General features: G+C 31.8%; 2 protein-coding genes across 3 annotated transcripts; both read left to right on the forward strand.

Annotated features, from left to right (window-relative positions):
* The first annotated feature begins 7212 nt into the window (after positions 1 to 7212).
* Positions 7213 to 10673, forward strand: LOC102628574 (uncharacterized). Of its 2 annotated transcripts, none has more exons than XR_369398.4 (9): positions 7213 to 7354; positions 7471 to 7576; positions 7890 to 8028; positions 8223 to 8331; positions 8420 to 8556; positions 9015 to 9151; positions 9428 to 9521; positions 9946 to 10073; positions 10376 to 10673. XR_369398.4 is itself a non-coding variant. In XM_006466310.4 (9 exons), the coding sequence occupies exons 1-9, from the start codon at positions 7310 to 7312 to the stop codon at positions 10446 to 10448; spliced, it is 981 nt and encodes a 326-aa protein (XP_006466373.2). In that variant the 5' UTR covers positions 7213 to 7309; the 3' UTR covers positions 10449 to 10673. The 2 variants fall into 2 exon arrangements, 1 of the variants encoding a protein (XP_006466373.2); XM_006466310.4 differs by having other exon boundaries at positions 9428 to 9534.
* A 799-nt stretch (positions 10674 to 11472) lies between these two features.
* LOC102628081 (protein RMD5 homolog) lies at positions 11473 to 16073 on the forward strand. Its single transcript, XM_006466308.4, has 2 exons — positions 11473 to 11631; positions 14655 to 16073. The coding sequence occupies exon 2, from the start codon at positions 14696 to 14698 to the stop codon at positions 15842 to 15844; it is 1149 nt and encodes a 382-aa protein (XP_006466371.2). The 5' UTR covers positions 11473 to 11631; positions 14655 to 14695; the 3' UTR covers positions 15845 to 16073.
* The last annotated feature ends 6596 nt before the right edge of the window (positions 16074 to 22669 follow it).

Here is a 22669-nt window from a genome sequence, read left to right on the forward strand (position 1 = left end):
ACATCGTTAGACTTTGCTACACGATTAGAGGGGACCATCAATTCCTAAGAGATTGAAGAATTTTGTGTCTTTTGCCAATAAAATTCCTTGCAATTGATGCAAATATATTATATAATTATGTAATATTTGTTTTGTTAAAGAACACAAAAGATTTGTGAAGTGAAAACTTATTTAAAAAATAAATAAATAAATTAACACTGAATCTAGATTTAAATCAATAATTATTTGAAAGAAGACATATGTAAAACTATGAATATCTTTTGCAGATGTGCTTGTGTTGAAATTTTTAGAGGAAAAAAAAGGATAAAAGAAGCGTCTACTTTTTCTCAGTTTCAGCTGGCGAATCGTGGCCACATGGCTCCGCGTCACGTTCCATTTTTGGACTAGTTTGATGTTTATCTTGGAAACAGATTGTAACCATGTGTTGTGTGGTGGCATTAACTATGCAACAAGCGGACACAATCTACCTTTATTTCATTATTCAACCCCTCAGAGTAGGCAAAGATTAGTTAGCATTCACGAACATGAACAAGTTCAAAATACCTTATTTCGGTTTCTAAAATCGTACATATAATCATGCTATAAGGAACAAATTCTCGGAATATTTAAGGAAAAAAAAATTACTCTTAATCTAATGCTTGTTTGGGCTTACTTGAATGTATCGTACATTCGCGGGAGAAAAAGAAAATTATCTCAACAAGAAAAAGACTCAAACCTTCCCCCTGATTCACAAAACAAGACAACCACTAGACTATCCAGTGGGTTGCTAAGATTCCCCGTGTTTCAGTGTTCGTAAAGTAGAATATTGTGATTGGAGAGTGAAAAAGGCAAAGTCTCGTGAAGGGCCGAGTTGATGATAATGTAGGCATCGTTCGCAGAAACTGCTTTGGATGAGGGCCACGAGAATGACAAAATTATGGGAATCAGTATCTCAATATCTTCATTCTTTTATCTGCAACAAAGTTAATGACAATGATGCGTAACAACAACTGGACATCAAATTTCAAGTCCATAACTTCAAATTTACACATGAATTACGCGGTCCATTCACATGAAACCATTAAAAATCTTGTAACTTTTTTCACGAATTTGCGTGGTTTCACTCAAGATGGGACGCGAGGTTGTAGCCGGCTGGATCAAACGACAGACAATGCAATCTTACCTTAAGATAACAAATCACCGTGTTTTTCCACACGTTATATAGTATGTATATATTATTGAGAAATTTTTTTTTTTAAAGGCTGGCTTTTAGATATATCTTTATCAATAACTAGGGGAGGGGATATGTGGGAGTGGGTATGGAAATTTTGCTTTTAAATGGGCCAATGAATCTTGTGATGTTGACGCGTCAAATAGGAGGTCAGCATTAGCATGAAATATTAGGATATGGTCTGGCCAAGATTTGTTTGGTTTAGGGGGAGGTGGTAACTGTACGTTACTTTCTTGGGGAAATAAACGTAGATGGTAATGGTGGTGAGGTGGGTGGGAGAGTTTTCCAAACTTGGAGGAAAATTTGGCAGTGTCCATTGAATATCTCGTTGTTAAAAAATTACTTTGGAGTTGGCCTAGTAAACTCCAACTTTGAGCCTTGTCTACCTGTGATCAAACTAACATGGCTGTGAAGTTGAAGGTTAGAAAAACGAAGGCACTTGGGAGAAAAACGAAGGCACTTGGGAAAACGAATTTTTGAAGGTAATATGTGGGGAGTGTTTGATTTGTGATCTCGATTCAATTTGTAAAGCTACAACTACTCGTCGAATGTGAGTAGTATTTTCACTTAAATGAGAGTGAATCCTTCCATCAAAGTTATTCTAACATATCATGTCATTACAATAGTTTGTTAAAAAGTGTATTTTACCACCAAACATTTGCGCCGTTGTAAATTTATCACTATTCTGTTAAAAATGTTAAAAATTTATAGATGTTTTATTGGTGTCATAAAGACATAAAAAAACATTTCTTGTTGAAGCCACAACATTACGTTGCAAATGTAAAATAAACAATAAAACAAAGTAAAAATTTTCAAGGGAAATAATTAAAGAATTAGGAAATTGATAACCCTAAAATCAGCCCCTCTCTCTCATTATTTTTTTTCCTTAATTAAATTGTTATTATTTTTAGTTGTGATTAATGCTTGAGTTTCATAGATTATAATATTAATTTTGAAGTATAATTTTTTATTAATTTTTTTTGTCATTTGTTGTAATTCTTCATATTGTTCATTATTTTTTATTAATTACAATTTTCATTTGTTTTCTAAATCTTATTTTTGTTCATTGATTCTTTCTTTTTAAAAGATAAACTTGTATTTTATTCTCTTGGAGAACTCATTTTTAACTAAACATTAATATTTGTTTAACGAAAGGACAATAAATTAATAACGGAAAAATTATTTAGTGGTAAAATATATTTTTCAGTAAACCATAACACTGATATGATTTCTTAGAATAATTTTAATAGTGAAATGATAATATCTCTTATAAAATATCTTGCCAGCCCTTGAGTTGAAATTAGCGGGTTGGGTTGACCATCAGGAATAGCCAGTGACTCTTTTGGGCTTGAATGTACAAGTTGGAGCTTTTGTCTTGTCCACTAGAATTCCAAAGAGCGCATTTATTTTAAACCTTCTATGGTTATGGCGACATTTCAATCAGGCATTCAAACATTTCTTACATAATTTATTGAACTTCAAATTTTCTTTCCATAGACACTTTGTCAAATGAATGAAAGGAACTTGGCACCCTCGATTTTGTCACCAATGGTCCTTTTATTTATTTATTTTTTTATGGGTGATGATATTTTCACTGCACAATTATTTATAAATCCATCCTTTTCAAAAAATTAATTACAGCAAGTCCACATTTTTTTAAAAAAATACAAATAAAATAGAGCTTGGAGATTTAATCAAATAAAATTAAACATCTAACTATTAGATACAAGAGCACATGTTTTATAGGATAATTCAATTATTTTATATTATTAAGATAAAATAGTCATATAAAACTTATCTTAAAGCTATATTAATATAGCTTAATATTAAAAATAATTTGCATGACACATCAATTATATTTATTTTAATATTTTATTTGTATTTATATGTTATGTTATTTATTACAAAAACTAATGAGCTAGCTTGCCTTCCTTCTTGATCACTTTGATAGAGGGGGATTCTAGATTTGTATTTATTATAAAATGTTTTACAATAATCAAATAGTATAATAGTAAGAAAAAGGCCTATATGACGATTTCTAAAACTAAAGGGATTTAAATGAAAATTCAAGTAAACTTTGGGGACATAGGTGATTTTTTCTCCTTTCTTATAATATTTTTAATGTCAAATACAATTGTTTTAGTATTATTAATCTACGAAATTGATTTTATTAATGTTAAAACATATTTTACAGATTAATAATATTAACTTACTTTTTTAATTATTCAAAATAATTTACAAAATTTATCATTTTTATATTTTAGATTATTTTAAATTATATTCCGTATTTATTATAAATTTTTATTTAAAGTTATTTTTTTTTGTTATAATCAAAGAGTAATAATCATAGAAAATGAATCTGTGTGAGCATTTATGAAATTAAGATGGTTTATGTGACTATTTAAATGAACCTTTAAGTACGTAGATGACTTTTCCCTCATAAGAAAGACTTAGTTGGTTAATTGTCAAAACGTTTGTTAATTTATTTAATTAAAAAATAGTGTAAACTTATTACAATTATTTTTCTGAAATTGGTGTTGATTTATAAAAATTAATAGGTTGGAAACGTCCCCACCTTTTTTACACATATGATAATGTAATTTGAGGGATAGTTTACATTACAATATAGTCCTTTTAGATCAATTTTTTAAAATCCTAATCGATCATGTTCGATATTCTTCCATAATTTTGACTAGTAGTCTTTCGATCATATGCTGAAAATTTCAAATTCATCAGTTTGGCTAATGACTCTTCCGTATAGGCTAATTATTTAAATTTAATTCAAGTAAATTGGAAAAAATGAATTGAAATTTGATGTCAAAAACAACTTGTTACAAGCGGACCAAATATCTCTCATGGAAGGCTTGTATTCAACATTCTCGTCTTTTAAGTAATGATTTTCACACCTCCGTAAAATTTTATAAAACTCTATTAGAGAAAATCACATAATGCATACTTACGAATATAAATAAATTAAAATATTTTTCACCTGCAAATTAGAAACCCTCCCATGTTTAAATCCTAATTTATGTGATAATTAATTTGTTTAATAAACTCAAAATAATTTTGTGACAATGAAGTAATAAATTACCTAATTTTATTATAAAAAAAGGTTTAGAATCTAATCAATTCTATTAGAATGTTTGTCTTTTTTCGTAATTTTAACAAAAGTAAGTGCTCTAAATAAACAAGTGGGGTTCCATAGGAGTTTTAAATCATGAGGTTTAACTCTAATTTTGCATGTGGCGTCAATGTGTATCTTTAATTTTGGCATTAAACACCAAGCCCAAATTCAAAAAAAATCAAGCCCAATTAACATGTACTGGTGACATCTGTTTATTTCATTGGGCCTCGAATTGAGGTAGCTTTATAGTTTATAGTTTGTTAATCCAAACTTTATTGAAGCCCTCATTTTACCTTTCCTAATTCCTACCCCCACTTTTCAATTAATAATAAATATTTTCATAATTATCATTACTAAAAAATTGGTAAAAAAAATGTTAATTTCTTTTCTCAATCGATTTATATTGCTCTCTCAAGTGTTTTACTTGCCAAATTCATAAATGTTTACCCTGTCTCCTTTACCTGCTCATGAGAGGGTGTTGATTTTGTATTGCCCTGTTGTTCCAATGGTCCACCATGTATTTCCTTGCATTCTACAATGCTGCCCTCCAAATTTGAAGCATTCATCATCTCCTTGTTCACTGAGAGCAATTGTGACTACTGCAACTTTATTTATCTGGCTTAAAATTATTTTTAGCTGACTAGATTTTGATTTATTTTTGGAAAATACTTGGTGAAAAGAAGCACGAGAAAAAAGACAAGAGAAATAAAAAAGAAAAGGATAGGGAGAGAGAGAATAAAATTCTCTTGTCTTTTTCTCGTGCTTCTTTACACCTAACATTACTCTTTATTTCTTAATCCTTACCGACACATTCCACCAATGATAAATCAAGAAGGATCATCTCTCCGTGAGGATCAATATCATGGCGTACGTCCTTGTTTGAAATCTAAGGATAAACATTACTTCTTTGCTACAAACTCAAGATTTGCACATATAGGGAACTGATGACTTATGACAGCTGATGAGATGAATATTGGTGCCCAATTTGTAACTTTTCATAAGCAGTGCTGCCTAAAGATGAATAGTGGACGGAACCACCAAATTTAGAGCCATCAAAAGAACACCTGTCACCCATTTGTGATTCAGAGATTAAAACAATCCAGAATATGTGGTTTCGATCTAAAAGGGATGGAATGTTCATTTTCGAGATTTGACAGAAAGAATCGAAATGAGACAGTGTGTGTGCGCAGATGAGGAAGAAGAAAACAAATAAAAAAATAATATTAATTTTTTAAAAGAGTATTTTTAGAAATAAATCAGATAAACTAAAAAGCGAGGGATAATGAGATAAATTGGATGGTTAAATATTATTACTCATTTTAATATCTTGGCCGTTTGAATAAGAGAAATGATACTTGAACGTTCAAATTATCTCAACATGCCACACTTCTCAATTATCTTTACATATTTTTTAAAATACACTTAATTCATTGTTTTTAGTTCGATAGCTCATATTAAGTATTTAAGTCTCGTCTTCTTATACAGTTATGTCCGTAAGCTCTCCTCAAAAATTTCACCTAAATACCAAAGTTGTTTCCTTTGTTAAAATTATTCATGTCCATGTATGTTTTAAAAGTAATAATTCATTAAATAAATAAATGAAATTAGTAAAAATTGTAAAAAAAAAAAGAAATTGAAACCATCTTTTATTTTTTAGCTTGAGATTTTTTATTTTTTTTTATAGAGAGATTTTATTGTTGTGATGGGTGTTTGGTAACGTAAAGAATGAAAGAAATTAGGGGAGAAATGAGAATGAGAGAGGAGAGAGAAAAGAAACGATAAAATTTTAAAATTTTAAAATTTTAAAATTTTAAATTATTTTATTAATTATTTTAAATTAAAACCAGAAAAAGAGATTTAATGAGATAGAATTAAATATCATTGCTCTTTAAATAAAGGATATTATCATTTTTTTCCACCTAAATTTATCTGACACATCAAATTAGTATCATGGTTTAGTGAAAATTATATTTTACCACTAAATATTTATGATGTTAGCACTTCACCATTATTCTGTTAACACAGTTAAAAACTTGCTAATGTCATAAATACATTTAAGAAATTTTATATTAAACTCAAAACGCACCGTTCAATTGTGAAAGAGATATTATTACTTATTCACTAGAAGTTTTTTAACATATCAATTCAGTGCTAAAGTTTTTTAAAAACTAAATTTTATTACATAATGTTTAAGTTATTATTACTTTAACACTGAAACATTAACACAGTAAAACATTTGCCGTTATTATAAGGGCATTTAAGAAATTTCATGTTAAAGCCAAAATGCTAACATAATTGTTGAATGATTAAGCGTTAAATTTAGAGTATTGGTTACCATTATAGTGTTCGAAATGACTTAGGGTTGCTGGTGTTGAATGATGTTATCATAATTGAAATGTTTGGTTTGTATTACTTAGCATTTGATATTTGAATGCACAACAATATGTTTATATGATAAAAAAAAACCATTTTTCTAACATAATGGCTACTTTTCTAGAATAATTTCTCTTTTGTAACTTCTTTCTTTTCGAATGACAAAATTATCGTTCACACTCTAAGTTAAATATTTAGTTATTTTTAACGTTTTAGTGGTAAAATGATAACAATTGAAATATTAAGTGGTAAATTATAATTTTTAAGAAATCTCAATACTAAATTGATATATCAAAAAACTTTAATTGGACAAATGATAAATTTATCTTTTGTAATTCTTTCTTTTCAAAGGATAAAATCCCCTTTTATGGTCCACGGGAAAAATCTACTTTTAACTTATATTTTGTTATATATTAACTTATTTTCAACGAAATAGTGGTTTATTACTAATAACATAAATATTTGATAATAAAATATAGTTTTTACCAAATTATGGTGCTAACTTGATGAGTCAGAACAAAATTAGGGGAAATTATATTTTCCCTTAAATAAATTTAAAACGTTGATTGACCGACCTTAGCTGTGAACTGAAGGCGGAAAACATGGACTACCAGAACAAGCTCGTTCTCGCTCCCATGGTTCGCGTTGTGAGTCAAGACCAGACCTCTGTCCTAATTTTCTCCCCGCGATCAAATTTTAGTGTTTATTTATTATTATACTTTCGTTATTCCTTTAGTTATTAATTTGTTCATGCCTATTTTAGGGCACGCTGCCTTTTAGGTTGTTAGCTGCTCAATATGGCGCAGATATCACGTACGGGGAGGAGATTATTGATCACAAACTGCTCAAGTGTGAACGCAGAGTTAACGGTGCCATTTCCGTTAAGCTATAGTTGATGCTTATTTACATATTTCAAATTACAAATTAACTAGTCTTTTAAGTTTGGCATTGCATTTATGTGGCTTGAGAATTACAAATTGCAATAAATTTGATAAAGTTTACAAAGCGGAAACATTTCTTGTACAGATGTTTTATGGATTTACCAGAATATTATTTTTCTGATATGTGGATAATTAATAGCTATTGAATTCAATTGTTGTTTGAAGTTTTAGAGGGAAAGAGTCCTGTCCCTTGCTGTTTGTATTTTAACTTTTGGAATCTCATATCTTCGTTCTTGTCCAGAATACATTGGGTCTACAGATTTTGTGGAGAAGGGAACAGATAGTGTTGTATTTAGAACTTGTCATCAAGAAAGAAACCACGTAGTGTTTCAAATGGGAACTTCTGATGCTGTGAGGGCTTTAACTGCTGCCAAGATGGTGTACGTTAACTTAGTTTTTGCTTTCTCTTTCGCTTTTATATTTATTACAAACTTGGTTGTATCAACAAAGACAACTACTGTTATCACTGAACTTTCTTATATCACCTGTGTTTTTTAGATGCAATTATGCTGGTTAAGAGTTCTCATCGCTCTGATTTGATTACTTATTATTTATGGGGAATTTCTTGTTCTAGGTGTAAAGATGTTGCTGCAATAGATATTAATATGGGCTGCCCCAAATCGTTTTCTGTGAGTGGAGGCATGGGTGCTGCACTGTTGTCTAAGCCGGAGCTCATTCATGATGTATGCTTCGCATATCCTTGGGGATATCTCTTCATTTCATCTTGAAAGTGCTTGATTAACCCTTGGGCATTTTACTTCTTCATTCCAGATTTTGACAATGCTAAAGAGGAACTTGGATGTGCCAGTGACATGCAAGATTCGACTTTTAAAATCGTCTCAGGATACTGTAGAACTAGCTAGGCAAATCGAGAAAACAGGTGTTTCTGCTCTCGCTGTCCATGGAAGGTCATCTCTAAGTAATACATCTGTTTTGCTAAGGATGTTAGCTTTGCATAACTCACTAGTCACCTCAGCGATTGTCGTTTACATCTGTCCAGGAAAGATTTGGGTAGTGACATACTTAAATTTCTGAATGATTTGTGGTGAAAGATTTATCTCATGTCACGATCATGAAAGTCCATAAGCATTGCCTTGGAAATTGCACCGTTCTCCATAAGTGAAAGGAAATTAAATAAATAAAAAATCTGGCATTGGTAATATAGAAATGGAAAACATAATATTATGTTTTCTCATAATCCAGTATCACCATACACATCCACGAAAAAACTTCAAAATCAGAGGCATTCTTAATGTTTGCAGTTGAAAATCTAGTATCATCTATGTCATATTTTGGAAAATTTTAATGTAGGCTATCCTGTTAACTGTGTTTTGTCGCTTGTGCGTATTCCTCTAATAAATTGCAGAAAAGTAGTCGATAGGCCAAGGGATCCAGCTAAGTGGGGTGAGATTGCTGATATTGTAGCAGCATTGTCTATTCCAGTAATTGCAAATGGTGATGTCTTTGAATATGATGATTTTCAACGCATTAAAACTGCAACAGGTAGCCATAATTACTACTCTTCTAATGATGTGCTCTTTTCTTCTTTGTTTTCATATGCATTGCTAAACTGTTTAATATTAGTTATTAGAGTGGAAATTCTAAAAACTGTATGTATACTTCAATTATGAATTCTCCTTGAGGATAATGTCTCTTAATGGAAGATTCCTATTAGTCAGCAGAATTGGGCCACATCCAAGACAAAATTTAACACTTTACATACTTCTATGTTGCATTTCATTCTTATTTATACACTCTGAGTGATTTTTTTATTCAAAGGTGCCTCATCGGTGATGGCTGCTAGAGGAGCTCTCTGGAATGCTTCGATATTCTCCTCCCAGGGAAAACTACACTGGGAAGATGTGAAAAGAGAGTATGTTCGAAAGGTTATTTTCTCGCATGACCTGCAATTCAGTTAACTTGCGTGTCCTCTTTTTCATTTTGAAACAAATGCGAATTCTTTGTTGAAATCTAATATGGCAATATTACAACCAAGGGCTTACTGGTTGGTTAAGGCCACCCTGTGATTCAACTAAGATTTAAACCCTATCCCAGGCCATCTGCTTGGAAAAATGATTGTAGAATTGCAATAGCCCCCCAGCTTTCAACTTGGTGAACATAGATTGGTCCAAGGATTTCTGGGTATAAAAATCCTTGGAAATCCCCTGCTTAGGAAAAAAAAAAAAACACAATTTTGTAATTTTTCTTAGCAATCGTTTGTGATATAGAGAAGATTTCGCATCATATACTGGAATTGGAGTTCTGTGTGCTTACATGTTTTCCACTTTTAATTACAGAGCATCTTATGGGAAAATGATGTTAAAAGCACAAAGCATACGTTGAAGGAAATGATAATGCATTATTCTTCCCTTGAACTCCCAGAGGGGAAGGCTATCATCAAGTCAGAAACCTTGGCAGATATAGCGTAAGTTTTGAGTGTTCTCAACTTGAGAAAAATGAAAAAATTGAGTTATTACCTTCGCCCACCGGGCATGTTGGTTGTCACTGATTTTAATTTTGTACATTGTGTAGCATATTCTAGATCTTCTCTCTTTTAAAATAAGCCTTAAAATGTGAACTTGTAATAGTTGCAGCAGTGTGAGAAGCTTCACTTGCAACAAAAGATTCCTGCAACTGAGAAGTTGTGTGTAGCTGGATGTGTTGCCTTCACTTAAGTCTTTTTGTCAATGGTATATCATGAGCTTATGCTCTAAAATTGATTTCCAGGAAACTCTATGAGGAGGAGAAGTACTACCAGTTTGTGAATGAGAACCGATTCTTGGTCAATGGAAGCAGATGAGTTTGTCGAGGGTAGTGTCTATTGTCCAAATTGAACAAAACCACCGTATACATTATCTTGACGCCAAGTTTTATATAGTTGTGAATCAGCTCAAGCTGAATGGGGCTGATGAAGTCGGTTGATAATGATTTTTTATTGATGCTCAGGGGCCATCGTATGTGGCAAACTCACGTACTTGTATTCTTTGAACACAGATAGCAAAAGACTAAAATTTTTGATCCCAAACTTTGTGTGTATTATTTCTCAGGGTTTAACTAGGAGGTAGTCCTAGTTCATGATTTTCTTAGTTGAACTGAAAATGCTCAAGATGATGATGATGTGTTAAATGTGTTACTTGTGTTACTTCCGTTTTCGTGCATTAGAAGACGGCCAATGGAATCTGATGGGCCCCAGGTTGTTGACGATTCGGTTACATAAATATATGGTGTAATTAAGGATTCACGTAGTGGGTGGTGGGGGGTGGGTGGTGAGTAATAATAAAAGTTAAACCTGGTGAAAATGAAGTGTTTCATGGAAAAATGCTCGTAGTGATTAATAATTTTCATAGATACATTATTGTATATATTATAGAAAACAATAAAACATTTTCTTGTATTGTGTAAGATTTATTGTTTCTGGTAAGTTTAAGCAAATCACCCCTTGATTGATGATTTTTGTCTAACTCTCAAGATAAAAAGAGTTCGATCCTTGCCGTCTGTTGGGGAGTTTAGTATTTCCTGTGAATTTGATTATAAGGACACAAGTGTCTGTAAGCAAATAGGATCAGACCGAATTTGTCTCTGTAATTTTTATTTCGTCACTGGAAGTCTGAAACAAGAAGTAACTGTTCATTCAATGATTGATGCGCAAATGATGTCCCAAAATTGTGATTCGTCAACCTGATTGATATCTATCATTTCACACAATTTCAACCGACTTAGTGGACGGCCAGGATTGGTGATCCTTCTAGACTTATTCTACTAACGTTCCGTAGCGAATACTCCCTCCAAAAAGAAATGGATTAATTCGTAATAAAAAGGGCATATTTGCCAAAAAGGCCGTATTTGCCCAAAAAAAAAAATACACGAAATCCCTCTGTCCCTCTCGCTTTGCTTGCTTCTTCCTCAACCGAGACCAAGAGGCGTTTTACATTTCCACTATTCCTCTGGCTCTACCAAGGCTTCTCTAATCTCTAAATTTGCATGTATGTGTACATCCATATTCGTTTCCCTTCTCTTTAGGTTCTGTAACCCTAGATCAAATCCCAACTTTCCTTTCATTAATTAGACAAAATTTACGATTTCAGTCTTGTATCAATGCATCGTCATTTCTGATTCTTCTTAATTTTCCGTTTGACTATCAAGCATTCCTATTTAGTTACGCTTTTTAGTTAGGGGTAGATGCATCGTTATTGAGTAAATATCTTATCTTTTCACGTGCGATTGATCTATGAATAGTTACGAGACGCCTTATTTTTATTTTATTTAGATTATGTTCAGTAATGTCATTCTGTTAGTGGTTATTAATGCCTGATTGAGCTGTAATTATTTATCTTATTTGTTGGCACGCTGACTTATGTTGATTTACTGGTGAAGTTTGAAACTTACTACAAATATGTATTGTTAAGATCGGTAATTACATTTCTTCTTCCAGTACATTTAATGATTGAAACATTGTATTTGGCAGTGTTGTCTAATAATTTTTGTTATTATACTCTGTACTTCTTTCCTTAATAACATCTGTATTTCCGTGCCTAAGTATTCTACGTTGGTACATTTGTAGAGTTGATGAGAAACATTTTTCATTATATTTTTAACATTGGAGTTAGAGAGTACGTATATACTTCTTGATAGGAGTTTTAACTTTACATATTAAGTTCATTGGATGATTATTTGATTAACAGTCTTTACCATTTATCTTGTTGATATGTGTATTGAACTTTCTATTACTGCAAACCACCTCATTGTTTTCATAGAGGGTTTTTTTGTTCAATTACATTTTTTTCCTTCGTTTATTTGTGATGATAAGAGGAGAATGACGAGGCTAGAACTGGAAAGTTTGTATCCGAGTTCATTCTTCGCTAATTCCTCTCGACCATGTGCTTTCTAGTTATTTTCTTGCGAAAGCAAACATATTACCGTGCAATCTTCGTTCTTCAAGAGAAAAGTGATTTTCTAAATTGAGTTTAGAATCAATTTTGGCTATGACTTATGAACTTTTAGGTTAATATAAATCGAAGCATTTGTAACATCTAACTGTCCTCTAAATTCATTAATTAAATTGCCTTTTAGGATTATATAATTTAACTCCATAAAAGTTTTTCCAATTGGCACATTCTTATTATTGATAGGTTGAGGCTTTGAGTTCTACGTCTTTTATTAGGTAACTTTTCAGAAAAATTTTAGTTGATAGTAATCAGTATTTTAGTACAGTTGCTTAATTATTTTGGAAATTGCATAACTTGAAAATGGAAATGAAAGGAACTGGAGAGGAAAGAACACATGTTTGTAGGTTCAGCAGTTAGTTTAATAAATCATTTTACGCAAAAACAAAAATTACATGAAATGTATAATGGACTTTATTTGACAATGCTGTGATATAAAAATTGGCTTGGCTCAATTAGGATCTTCCCCTTTTTTACTTGTATTGCTCAGAAGACTTTTTAGGTTTATGATGCTATAATTTATGATAATCACCCAGTTTTTACTAAGTAGAACATAATTACATCACTGTTTCAAATTGTTTTGAATGATTTGCTTACAAGTACAAGCCCTGTGAAAATAAATCCTGGCCACTTATCTGATATAACCCTAAGAAAAATGATTTGCTAAGCAGAATGCTCTTTTTGGTTTCAAATTGTTGATCTCATTCTATCTGGATGATGCAATTTTTTTTTTTTTTAATTAGTATCTTTTAGGCTGTGGTCCTTGAGGAGGCCTGACCCCATGCATCCGTGTTTTTTGAGTCATGGTATCTTTACCGATTCATGTGTGTCCCAAGTTGTCATGAAAGTATTGGAATCTGCATTTTTGGAATGAAATGGGACACTTATCATCTGCTACAGCATGGGACAATCTTATCATATTTTGCATAGAGACTTCTCATTGCTTATGAAAAATCTATATTCTCCTGTATCAATTCTCTAGATTGATTTAGTAAATATTTTATGTATTATGTTGTTTGGCCATTACAGTTAGCAATGATGTATCACAATAATACATAATACATAAAATATGTATACATAATGATGTATCACATCATTATGTATACATATTTTATGTATTATGTATTATGTTAATTTGTTTTTACTTTTCTTTTTGACCATTATTAGTGGCTCTTTCTGATTGGGTTATTTGGATGTAACTGTTTTCATAACAAGTTTCCCTTTTCAAAAAAAAAAAAATAATAACAAGTTTCCTTGGTTTTTCTCTGTGTCTTTTAAGTGACACCAGTAGTTGGTGGATATACACTTGGTTGTATTTCTTTAATGCTTCAAGGTTATGAGATAGAGCTGTCTTGACTAATAATAGAAAATGGAAATGTGAACTTTGGTTTACCAAGAGAAACAGTTTTGCATGGTGGATTAATATAATTCAGTGAATAGCTAAGCAAATGAGAGTCTACAAGTTGGGAAGGAGATAAAGAGGAAAAGATATGGGTGCTCACTTTTTATTGTAGTTCTTAGGCTTTCGCAATTCCTGATTGATGACTGGCTTCAGTGCCTGTCTGATCGTATGTATTGACTTAATTATTGGAGTTTATAATTAAGTCTATTGTTTGTTTTATTCATAGCTGAGTAGTGATCCTGATTTGTTTTATTCAAAGCAAAGATTTATGAGCACAGAGGATGTACATTTACCACTGATTTCATAAATGTTAATAAGCAAGCGATCCATATTGTGGGGTGCACAAAATCAGGACTCATATTGCATAATTTGTCTGTTCAATTAATAATAAAAGATCATTTGGCTGCTTCTGTTGTTTTTTATTTATTTATTTTTTCCAAATATAGAAGATTTACATCATCTTCTAATGTTTATAGTAAGACTGAATGCACGACTTTTCTCCACTTTGTTGAAATCTTTGCTACTGCTGCTGTAACTGAATTTTGGAATAGCTGTTGATCTGGACTTAAGCCTGCTTATGCTTAACATGTTGCCTAGTGATTGAAATTGTTTGCAGTTAGATACTCAAACTAAGGAGGGCTATTCTTCCTTTCCTTTTTAGGTTGATTCCTTCTAATAACTACGGATACGGCTTAATTCAAAATGGAGCTGAATGACATTAAGGATGCATTTGATCGTGTTGCGAAGAAGCAAAAGCTATCTTGTTCTAAAACCCAGGAAGTGATCGACCTAATTGTCCAAGAAATTGAAAAGGCACTGGAAACAGTGAAGTCAGCCTCCCATCTTGATGACAAATATGTCCTCACCGAACTCAAGAGAAGGTTGCAAGATATTGCACCCCTCGGTCAACTGGAAGGCACACAGAAGGAACTGAATATAGCGCTGAGCAAGTACACAAAAATTCTGGAGAAATCTTTTAATCCAGATATATCCAAGGCTTACAGAAACATTGAATTTGACACACACACAGTTAACCAAATAATTGCTAGCCATTTCTACAGGCAGGGCCTTTTTGAAGTCGGTGACTGCTTCATAAGTGAGACTAAGGAATCAGAATGTTCTGCTGCTATTTTGTCTATTTTCGAGGACATGTATCAAATACTTGAAGCTATGAAGAGTGGGAACCTAGAGCCTGCACTGAAATGGGCTGCTGCCAACTCTGACAAGCTCACACAAAACGGATCTGACCTTCAGCTGAAACTTCATAGCTTACAGTTTGTTGAAATACTACGGAAGGGAAGCAGAGAGGAAGCTCTCAAGTATGCCAGAGCCAATCTTGCTCCTTTTGCTTCAAACCATGTTAACGAGATTCAGAAGCTCATGGCTTGTCTCATCTGGGCTAGAAAACTTGAAAGCTGCCCATACCCTCAATTAGTATCTCAAACCAATTGGGTTACAGTAGCAGAGGAGCTAACTCGGCAATTCTGCAATCTTGTTGGACAGTCCTATGAAAGTCCATTGAGTGTGACGATAGCAGCAGGTGTTCAAGCTTTGCCGCCACTCTTGAAGTTTATGACTGTGATGGCAGGGAAGAAGCAGGAGTGGCAATCAATGAAGCAGTTGCCTGTGCCGGTGGAATTGGATAAGGAGTTTCAGTTCCATTCAATATTTGTGTGTCCTGTGTCAAAAGAGCAAACGTCTGACGATAACCCTCCAATGATCATGTCCTGCGGCCATGTGCTCTGCCGGCAGTCAATTAACAAAATGTCAAAGAACCACTCAAGGACATTCAAGTGCCCATACTGTCCATCTGATATTGATGCAGCACAGTGTCGGCAGCTGTATTTCTGATGCATGCCATGCCTTGATATGTACAATGGGTTGTATTTAACACTTGCCTTTCTTGTCTGAACAAACTTTTTTAGGTTTAGAAGAATCTGATGTTGTGTTATTTTGTATTGTGTTGTCTTATGTAGCCAGGGGTAGCGTATGATGCTGGTGGCTGCAAAAAGCTGGTCTGTTGTATAACTGTTAAATGATACATTTGTTGTAAATAGAAATTCTTTCCGCATTGCATTCATCATGGGTTTTAAATACACTGATGTGTGATTGTATGATGGAAAGGTGTAGACACTGATTATTCATACTTCACCGTAGGTATGCAGGTGTAGGAATGTAGGATTTTCATGGTTACTGTTATGGAGTCGCCAGGTTGCTGGTATCATGCCGTATGTAATCATGATGTTCTTCTGGTTCTGGGCATTGAGTTGGTGGCGATGGGTATGGACGTCATTTCAGTTATCTGTGACTTAGGAGCTATGATGAGATACACCTGTGACCTGTCTTACTCTTAGAATATGCATCGATTTGCTCCGTCGCAAATCTTCTCTGGCTGATAAATACCCTAGCTCTAGCCTAACACGGGGAATCAGCAAGGTCTTTAGCATCTTCTAAATCTAACACTAACTTGAGCATTAGAAAAGTAATAGGTCTTTAGTTTAGTGGGAGATAGAGATGGCCAACGGGACGGGTGGCACGTGGCATGCTACTGGCACGACACGTGTTCTTACAGCACGGCACGACACGAGCATATTTCAGTAAGGCACGCAGTACAGCATGACACACACGTGGATTGGCTCGGGCTTAGAATTTTAGGCACGTAAGCCTTAAAAGCACGACATAATTAAAAATAGGCCAAAGTACAACACACAAAAAGACGTGTAATATGTACGCTTCATTGGTGGGTTAGCACACGACCCGTGGACCATCAATAACACGTGGCTAAAGTATTATCAAAGTAAAAAATTTTAATGAAAAATAAATATAAAATGTTATGATTTTGTAAATATCTTAAAATTAAATTTTTAATATATTTTTTTAGCATATGCTTTAAAAATGTAATTTAAGTCTTAATTTAAAAAAAAAATCTAATTGTTTTATGTTTATAATTTATTAAATGAATAAATAATATCTTGATTTTAATAAATAAAATTATAAATATCATGATTTTATAACTAATAAATCTAAAATTTTACGACATTAATATTTCATTTATGAAATATTAATAAACGCTATTTCATGCTTAACAATTAATATTTTGTACTTTTGTAGTTGTGATTAGTCGTAACACGCATTTTGTAGTTGTAAGTTGTGACTTGTTGTAATCATTATTTGAAGATTGTAATTTTAATTTTTATTAATCATTACTATGATCTATGGAATTAAATTTATATATTATTGTATTATAATTTGTTATTGTGAAATTAAATATATAATTGTGAAATAGTTATAAACTGATAATGAATATTAATTATTCTATAATAAAAATTATTGTTGTTGTTGTTCATTCTTCTTCTTCTTCTTATTATTATTATATTAATAAGTGAATGGGCTAATGGACTTGAAAAAATATGACAGACACGTGGACTTAAATAAAGTATGTCAGGCACGTGGCCTTGAAAAAACACGCTAAGCATATGAAAAAAAAGAAGGTTAACGGGCTTTTTTTGGGCACGGCACATGTGGGCTCGTGATGTTGGTTGTGACATGCCTAAACAAAATTTGGGCACGACATGACACGGTATGTTCACTTGGTGGGCTGTGTCATGCCGACCCATGGACCCTAGTGGGCCTTGGTTTGATGGGCCGTGCTAGGACGGCATGACCCGTTGGCCATCTTTAATGAGAGAACACCTATTTTCATAATGTATGAGAGCAAGTGATCGAACTCCTATAAAAGTAATTATGGGGGTTTAATTTGTTTCATCAATTATGATATAATTGAGTCAAGCAAATTTTCTCGTTTGCGAAATGTGATGTAACAGTTGCAATCTGATGTAAAATTAATTAAGTCTTCTCCCTTGCGAAATGTGAACAAATTAGAGTATGCGTTCTTTTATGAAATGTTAGTAGTCTAGTTGTCGTAATATCTCTGTAATAAAAAAAGAAAAAAGATTGAGCATCAAAAATGTTGAATTACGTCCATCTTTCTCAACATCAATTAAGTCTTCTCCTTTACGAAATGTGAATGAAGCGGAGTAGATGTCATGTCCCCTATGAAATGTGAGTAGAGTTCTAGTTGTCATGATCATGGTCAGCTCAACCATATTTGAGACCTTAGACAAATGATTTTAATTAATTTTTCTTAAAATTTAAGAATATATAAGTTATATATTATTTATTGAAAATCAATTCTTTAAACACTCTAAAATTTAAAATTATTAAATAAAATTCTATTATACTGTTGCTAATCCATTAAATTTTAATTCAATTATAATATTTCCACTTATTTTTTTAACTCATTATATCTTTTTTACTACTAATTTTATAAATTAAACTAATTTTTCTATTCTTCTATTCTCTAAATTTTTTCGATATAGATTTATTTCAAAATAGATAAAACAAGTACACAAAAAAAAGTAGATGAATAAAAGAATATATTAAAAAGAAATAAGAACAAATAAATAACACAACTAATTAAGCAATAATCAAAAGATAAAATCTGAAATTTGAGATGAAATCATAAATTATGTTTATATTAATTGTTTGAGGATTTGAATAATGACCAATAGTCGTAGAGAATAGAGAAAACTATTAGATTTTTTCTTTTTCTTCTTGAGTGGAAAGTAGAGAAAGTAGGATTTTTTTCCCTCTCTCTCTTTCATTCTCTCAAACACCAAGAAAATATCATGTGCTGATTGTTGGAGGAAAAATTGAATGGATAAGTAATAAAATGTGGGGCTTTTATAGAGGTTTAAAATGAATATAAAACTTTTAAAATATAATACATTAATTCTAAAAATGAAATAGAGAATTTGTAGAATTGAAATTATTAATTCATCGGTTTTGTAGAAATTAAAACTACTAAGTACTACATTAAATAAACTTTATAGGAACTTGATAGTTTATTTAGGAAAAATAATTACAAAATAATCATAAATTAAATGAATAATAATGACTTTTAAACCCACTTTCCCCTTTTATATACAAAATAATCATCTCGTGGGGCCTTCATATAAAGCGAGGCCCTAGACAACCGCCTAAGTTACCTATAGGTCGAGCTGCCATTGGTCATGATATCTCCATAATAATAAAAAAAAGCTTGAGCATCAAAAAGGTTGAATTACAATCTATCTTTCTTCTTTTAACAAGAAATTGAAAATTTACAGGCATAACTCTTTATTGATTTGATAGTTCCTAATTAGTGTTTGCCTTACAAAAAACCATTTATTTAATCTTTTTTAAAAACTTGAATTTTATGAAATATGAGCGAAATGTGAGTAGAGTAAGGTAGCGTTTGTTTTTTTGTCCGAAATCTAAATAGGTCTGAACTTTTTTAAATATATGAATATAAGTGACATCTTATTTGTTTTTATAATAAAAAACATTTTAAACTTTGTTATTTGACATTTATGTCCTTATAAATTGAAATAAAAAGATTAGATTTTATAATTTAGGAAATAAGTTATTTTATAGAGATATTTTTGGAATATAATATTTATTTGTCATTTAGACATTTTTCCATTCAGATAAAAGTCACAAAAATTTACTTTTTCTATTCAGATGTAAATGTCTGAAAATCAGACATAAGTTCCAAAAAACAAACAAACATATTTAAAAAAAGGTATGAAATTAATAAAATTTTAGACTTCAAACATTTAACAAACAACCTCTAAGTGTCCTTTATGAAATGCAAGTATAGTGTTTCTTGCAAAATGTGAATGTAAACTAGTCCCAATTGTAATTTGATGTAACCCTTACAAAATGTATACGATATGGAGTAGATGTCTCTTATGAAATATGAGTGGAATATGCATCCATTTTAAAATATAAGTGGAGTCCCTCAAACATTACTTAAGATTATTTGGGCTGCTTCACAAGATTAATGTAAACTAGTTCCAATTGTAACTTGATGTAACATTAGTTTTAATCGTAATTTAAAAAAAAAAACTTGAACATCAAAAAGATTGAATTACAATATGCCTTTCTTCTTTTAATAAGAAATTAAAAATCTACCGGCGGAGCTCTTTATTAATTTGATAGTTCCTAGTCACTGTCTGCCTTACAAAATACCATTGATTTCATCTTCTTTACAAACTTGAAACCTAATCCATAACTGAATTTCAGAGTCAGCGTTTAAAATCATCATAGATGTACGTACTAATTTTTGTAATTCCATTTTAGCAATACATAGAAAGTCCGAACTGGGGTTGATTGTTCTCATTAGAAAATACCAATAATGAAACGAAATCTGGGGTTGCTTGAGAGAGTAGTGATGGACATGACGTGGGGCGCCACTTTGTATCAAGTTGTTACTGAATTTAAATAATTTCTTTCCTTTTTAACTCCGATGTTAGCAGTTAAATACCAATGAAATGCCAAACAAAGCAACTCCAAAATATTTTCTAAATCCTACGGGCAGTAGTTCAAGACTCCCTCGTTTCAAGCTGCGGTAATATATACACACCCAAATAACAACATAATTAATTCGGAAAGAGCAAACAATAGGTATGCACTCACGGATACCGCAAAAAAAGAAAAAGAAAAAGAAATTTAAAAAAGTGTGCGCAATTTCAGGAAAAATCATCAGTAACGTACCCAAAGCCAAAAGTGAAGAAAAGAGTGGCAAATGGAAAAAGCGTCTCCTTGCTGCATTTACATGAAAAGAACATCTGAAGAACCTTTTTTATGCTTAAGATTAATGTCTCCCCTTTTTAGGCTTCAAAAAGCCTTTACCCCCCATTTTTTTATTTTATTTCACCTTTCTTTTATGTTTATCAAACGTGTAACTAAAGTCATGCCAACGTAAAAATTTATACATGGATGGATAAAGGAGAAGTATCAACAAATTGAAAGAAAGAAATGAAAGTTCATTTGTTGATAATGTGGTCCTTAATTTTCACTTTTAACCATGCCCATGTGATCATTCAGTGCTTTTGGGACATATAATTCGACAACGTGTTTTATTGTTCAGCTCCATTTTTTTGGAAATAAAGCTATTTCATAATTACGTGGTCCATGGTTTTAACCATGTTTAATTTAGCTAAGCAACTTCTTTTTAGGTGAAAAAAAAAAGAATAATAGTGACTGTTGTTGAATTATTAATTTCCTACTGTTTTTGCATTGGATCTTGTTTCCTAGTTTTACCCATGTTTCCTAAGTAATTGTTAATGCTAATTAGTAGAATCATGATTTTGCACATAATGATTCAGCAAATTGCTTACTGTAATAAGCATGTTCATTCATTATATCACATTAATGAATGCAAAATTAGATAATATCAATATCAAAGTTCGCTCTTACAACTAAAAGAGAGCAAAAGGCATACAAAGCCTTAGCCAGCAAAAAATGGCACGTCAATTCTAGAATTTTATTATGGTGTTGACAAATTTGCTGTGCAGTTGTTAACATTGATGATAGGCCAATTCCAAAGATAAGGTTTTGTTTTGTGCTGTGCTCATACTATCATATTCATTCATATATGCCAGTTGTACTGATGCTTTTCTTCTATATATGTATATATCCTGATGTTTATAATTCGGAGCACGTCTTTTTTCAGACTGTAAATTGGAAGTGTGACATAATAATGGCAGCCCACGATCCGAACCACCTCTTCTAAGTTATCCAAAAATTTCTACCAAACGTGCCATGTATGTGCATGCATCTTATTCCCTTTTTATTAATGGTTTGTGCCCACATTTCTTTGCTCAAACTTTCGGTTTAGTGGGAGAGTTTCTCTTACTATATGCTCAAATCTTGTGATAAGTGAAATGCACCTCTTTTCCCAGAGACACATGCATTTGACTACCTAAGTTCTTTCTTCAACTTTGATTTGTTTTGGCACTTATTGGGCATCTCTTACTAGTGCGCTTAACAAAAGCTAGACATGCACTAAAAAGTGAAACAACTTCTTCTTTGTTTTTACCTTTTGCAGTGGCTTCAAAATTTTATGTTCTTTTTTTTTATGTGTCAAACGCACAATGAATTTTGAAGTCAACCACATAAATTGATTAAATAAAGCTAGAGTTTGAACTAATTATAGATTTTATATATGACTCAAAAAATCCACGATGATTTATATATATCTCAATTAAAAACTACTTAATTATTCTTTCATGTTCACTTATTTTGGGTAGTCTTTTAAAATATAAGGAGTAATTAGGTAATTAGTTCAAATTATTGGGACAAACGAAACATTTACTGATAAATAAAACATTCAAAACATCATAAGAATTGTAGTTTTAGAAAAATTCTAAAATACATCGGAGATATCATGTCATTCATACAACAAGTAAATTATGTTATGATACGTGTGCATTTATTTTGAAAAGATACTATGCAAGACACGTGTCATACATACATTAATTAGGTGTATTACACTTGATGTATTCTAAAATTTCTCATAATTTTAATAACCAAGTAAAAACTATGGTACAACAACTCATGCCCAAAAATCACGGAAATATGGTTCACTCAAAAATAAAAATGCATCTTTCTTAGCACCTTCTTTTCCCGCACTGAGATATACAAAATCCCTCGTACCCCTAACAAGCATAACAGATTAACCTAGCAAAAAGATTGTAATAATAAAAGAATTAAAGAACGAGGATTTATTTTTCCCAAATTTTACGTCATCTGTATAATTAATAGGTAGTTTAGAAACAAAATTAAGCACCT

The sequence above is a fragment of the Citrus sinensis genome, chromosome 7 (assembly GCF_022201045.2).
Source record: "Citrus sinensis cultivar Valencia sweet orange chromosome 7, DVS_A1.0, whole genome shotgun sequence".
NCBI lineage: Eukaryota > Viridiplantae > Streptophyta > Magnoliopsida > Sapindales > Rutaceae > Citrus > Citrus sinensis.

What these genes read in the sequence shown, in the direction of transcription:
- LOC102628574 (XM_006466310.4), top strand. Translation starts at nt 7,310, where the DNA reads ATGGACTACCAGAACAAGCTCGTTCTCGCTCCCATGGTTCGCGTT. An exon ending in GCTCTCGCTGTCCATGGAAG is followed by an intron (nt 8,557 to 9,014) that starts GTCATCTCTAAG and finishes AATAAATTGCAG; the next exon opens with AAAAGTAGTCGATAGGCCAA. An exon ending in GAAACCTTGGCAGATATAGC is followed by an intron (nt 10,074 to 10,375) that starts GTAAGTTTTGAG and finishes ATTGATTTCCAG; the next exon opens with GAAACTCTATGAGGAGGAGA.
- LOC102628081 (XM_006466308.4), top strand. Translation starts at nt 14,696, where the DNA reads ATGGAGCTGAATGACATTAAGGATGCATTTGATCGTGTTGCGAAGAAG.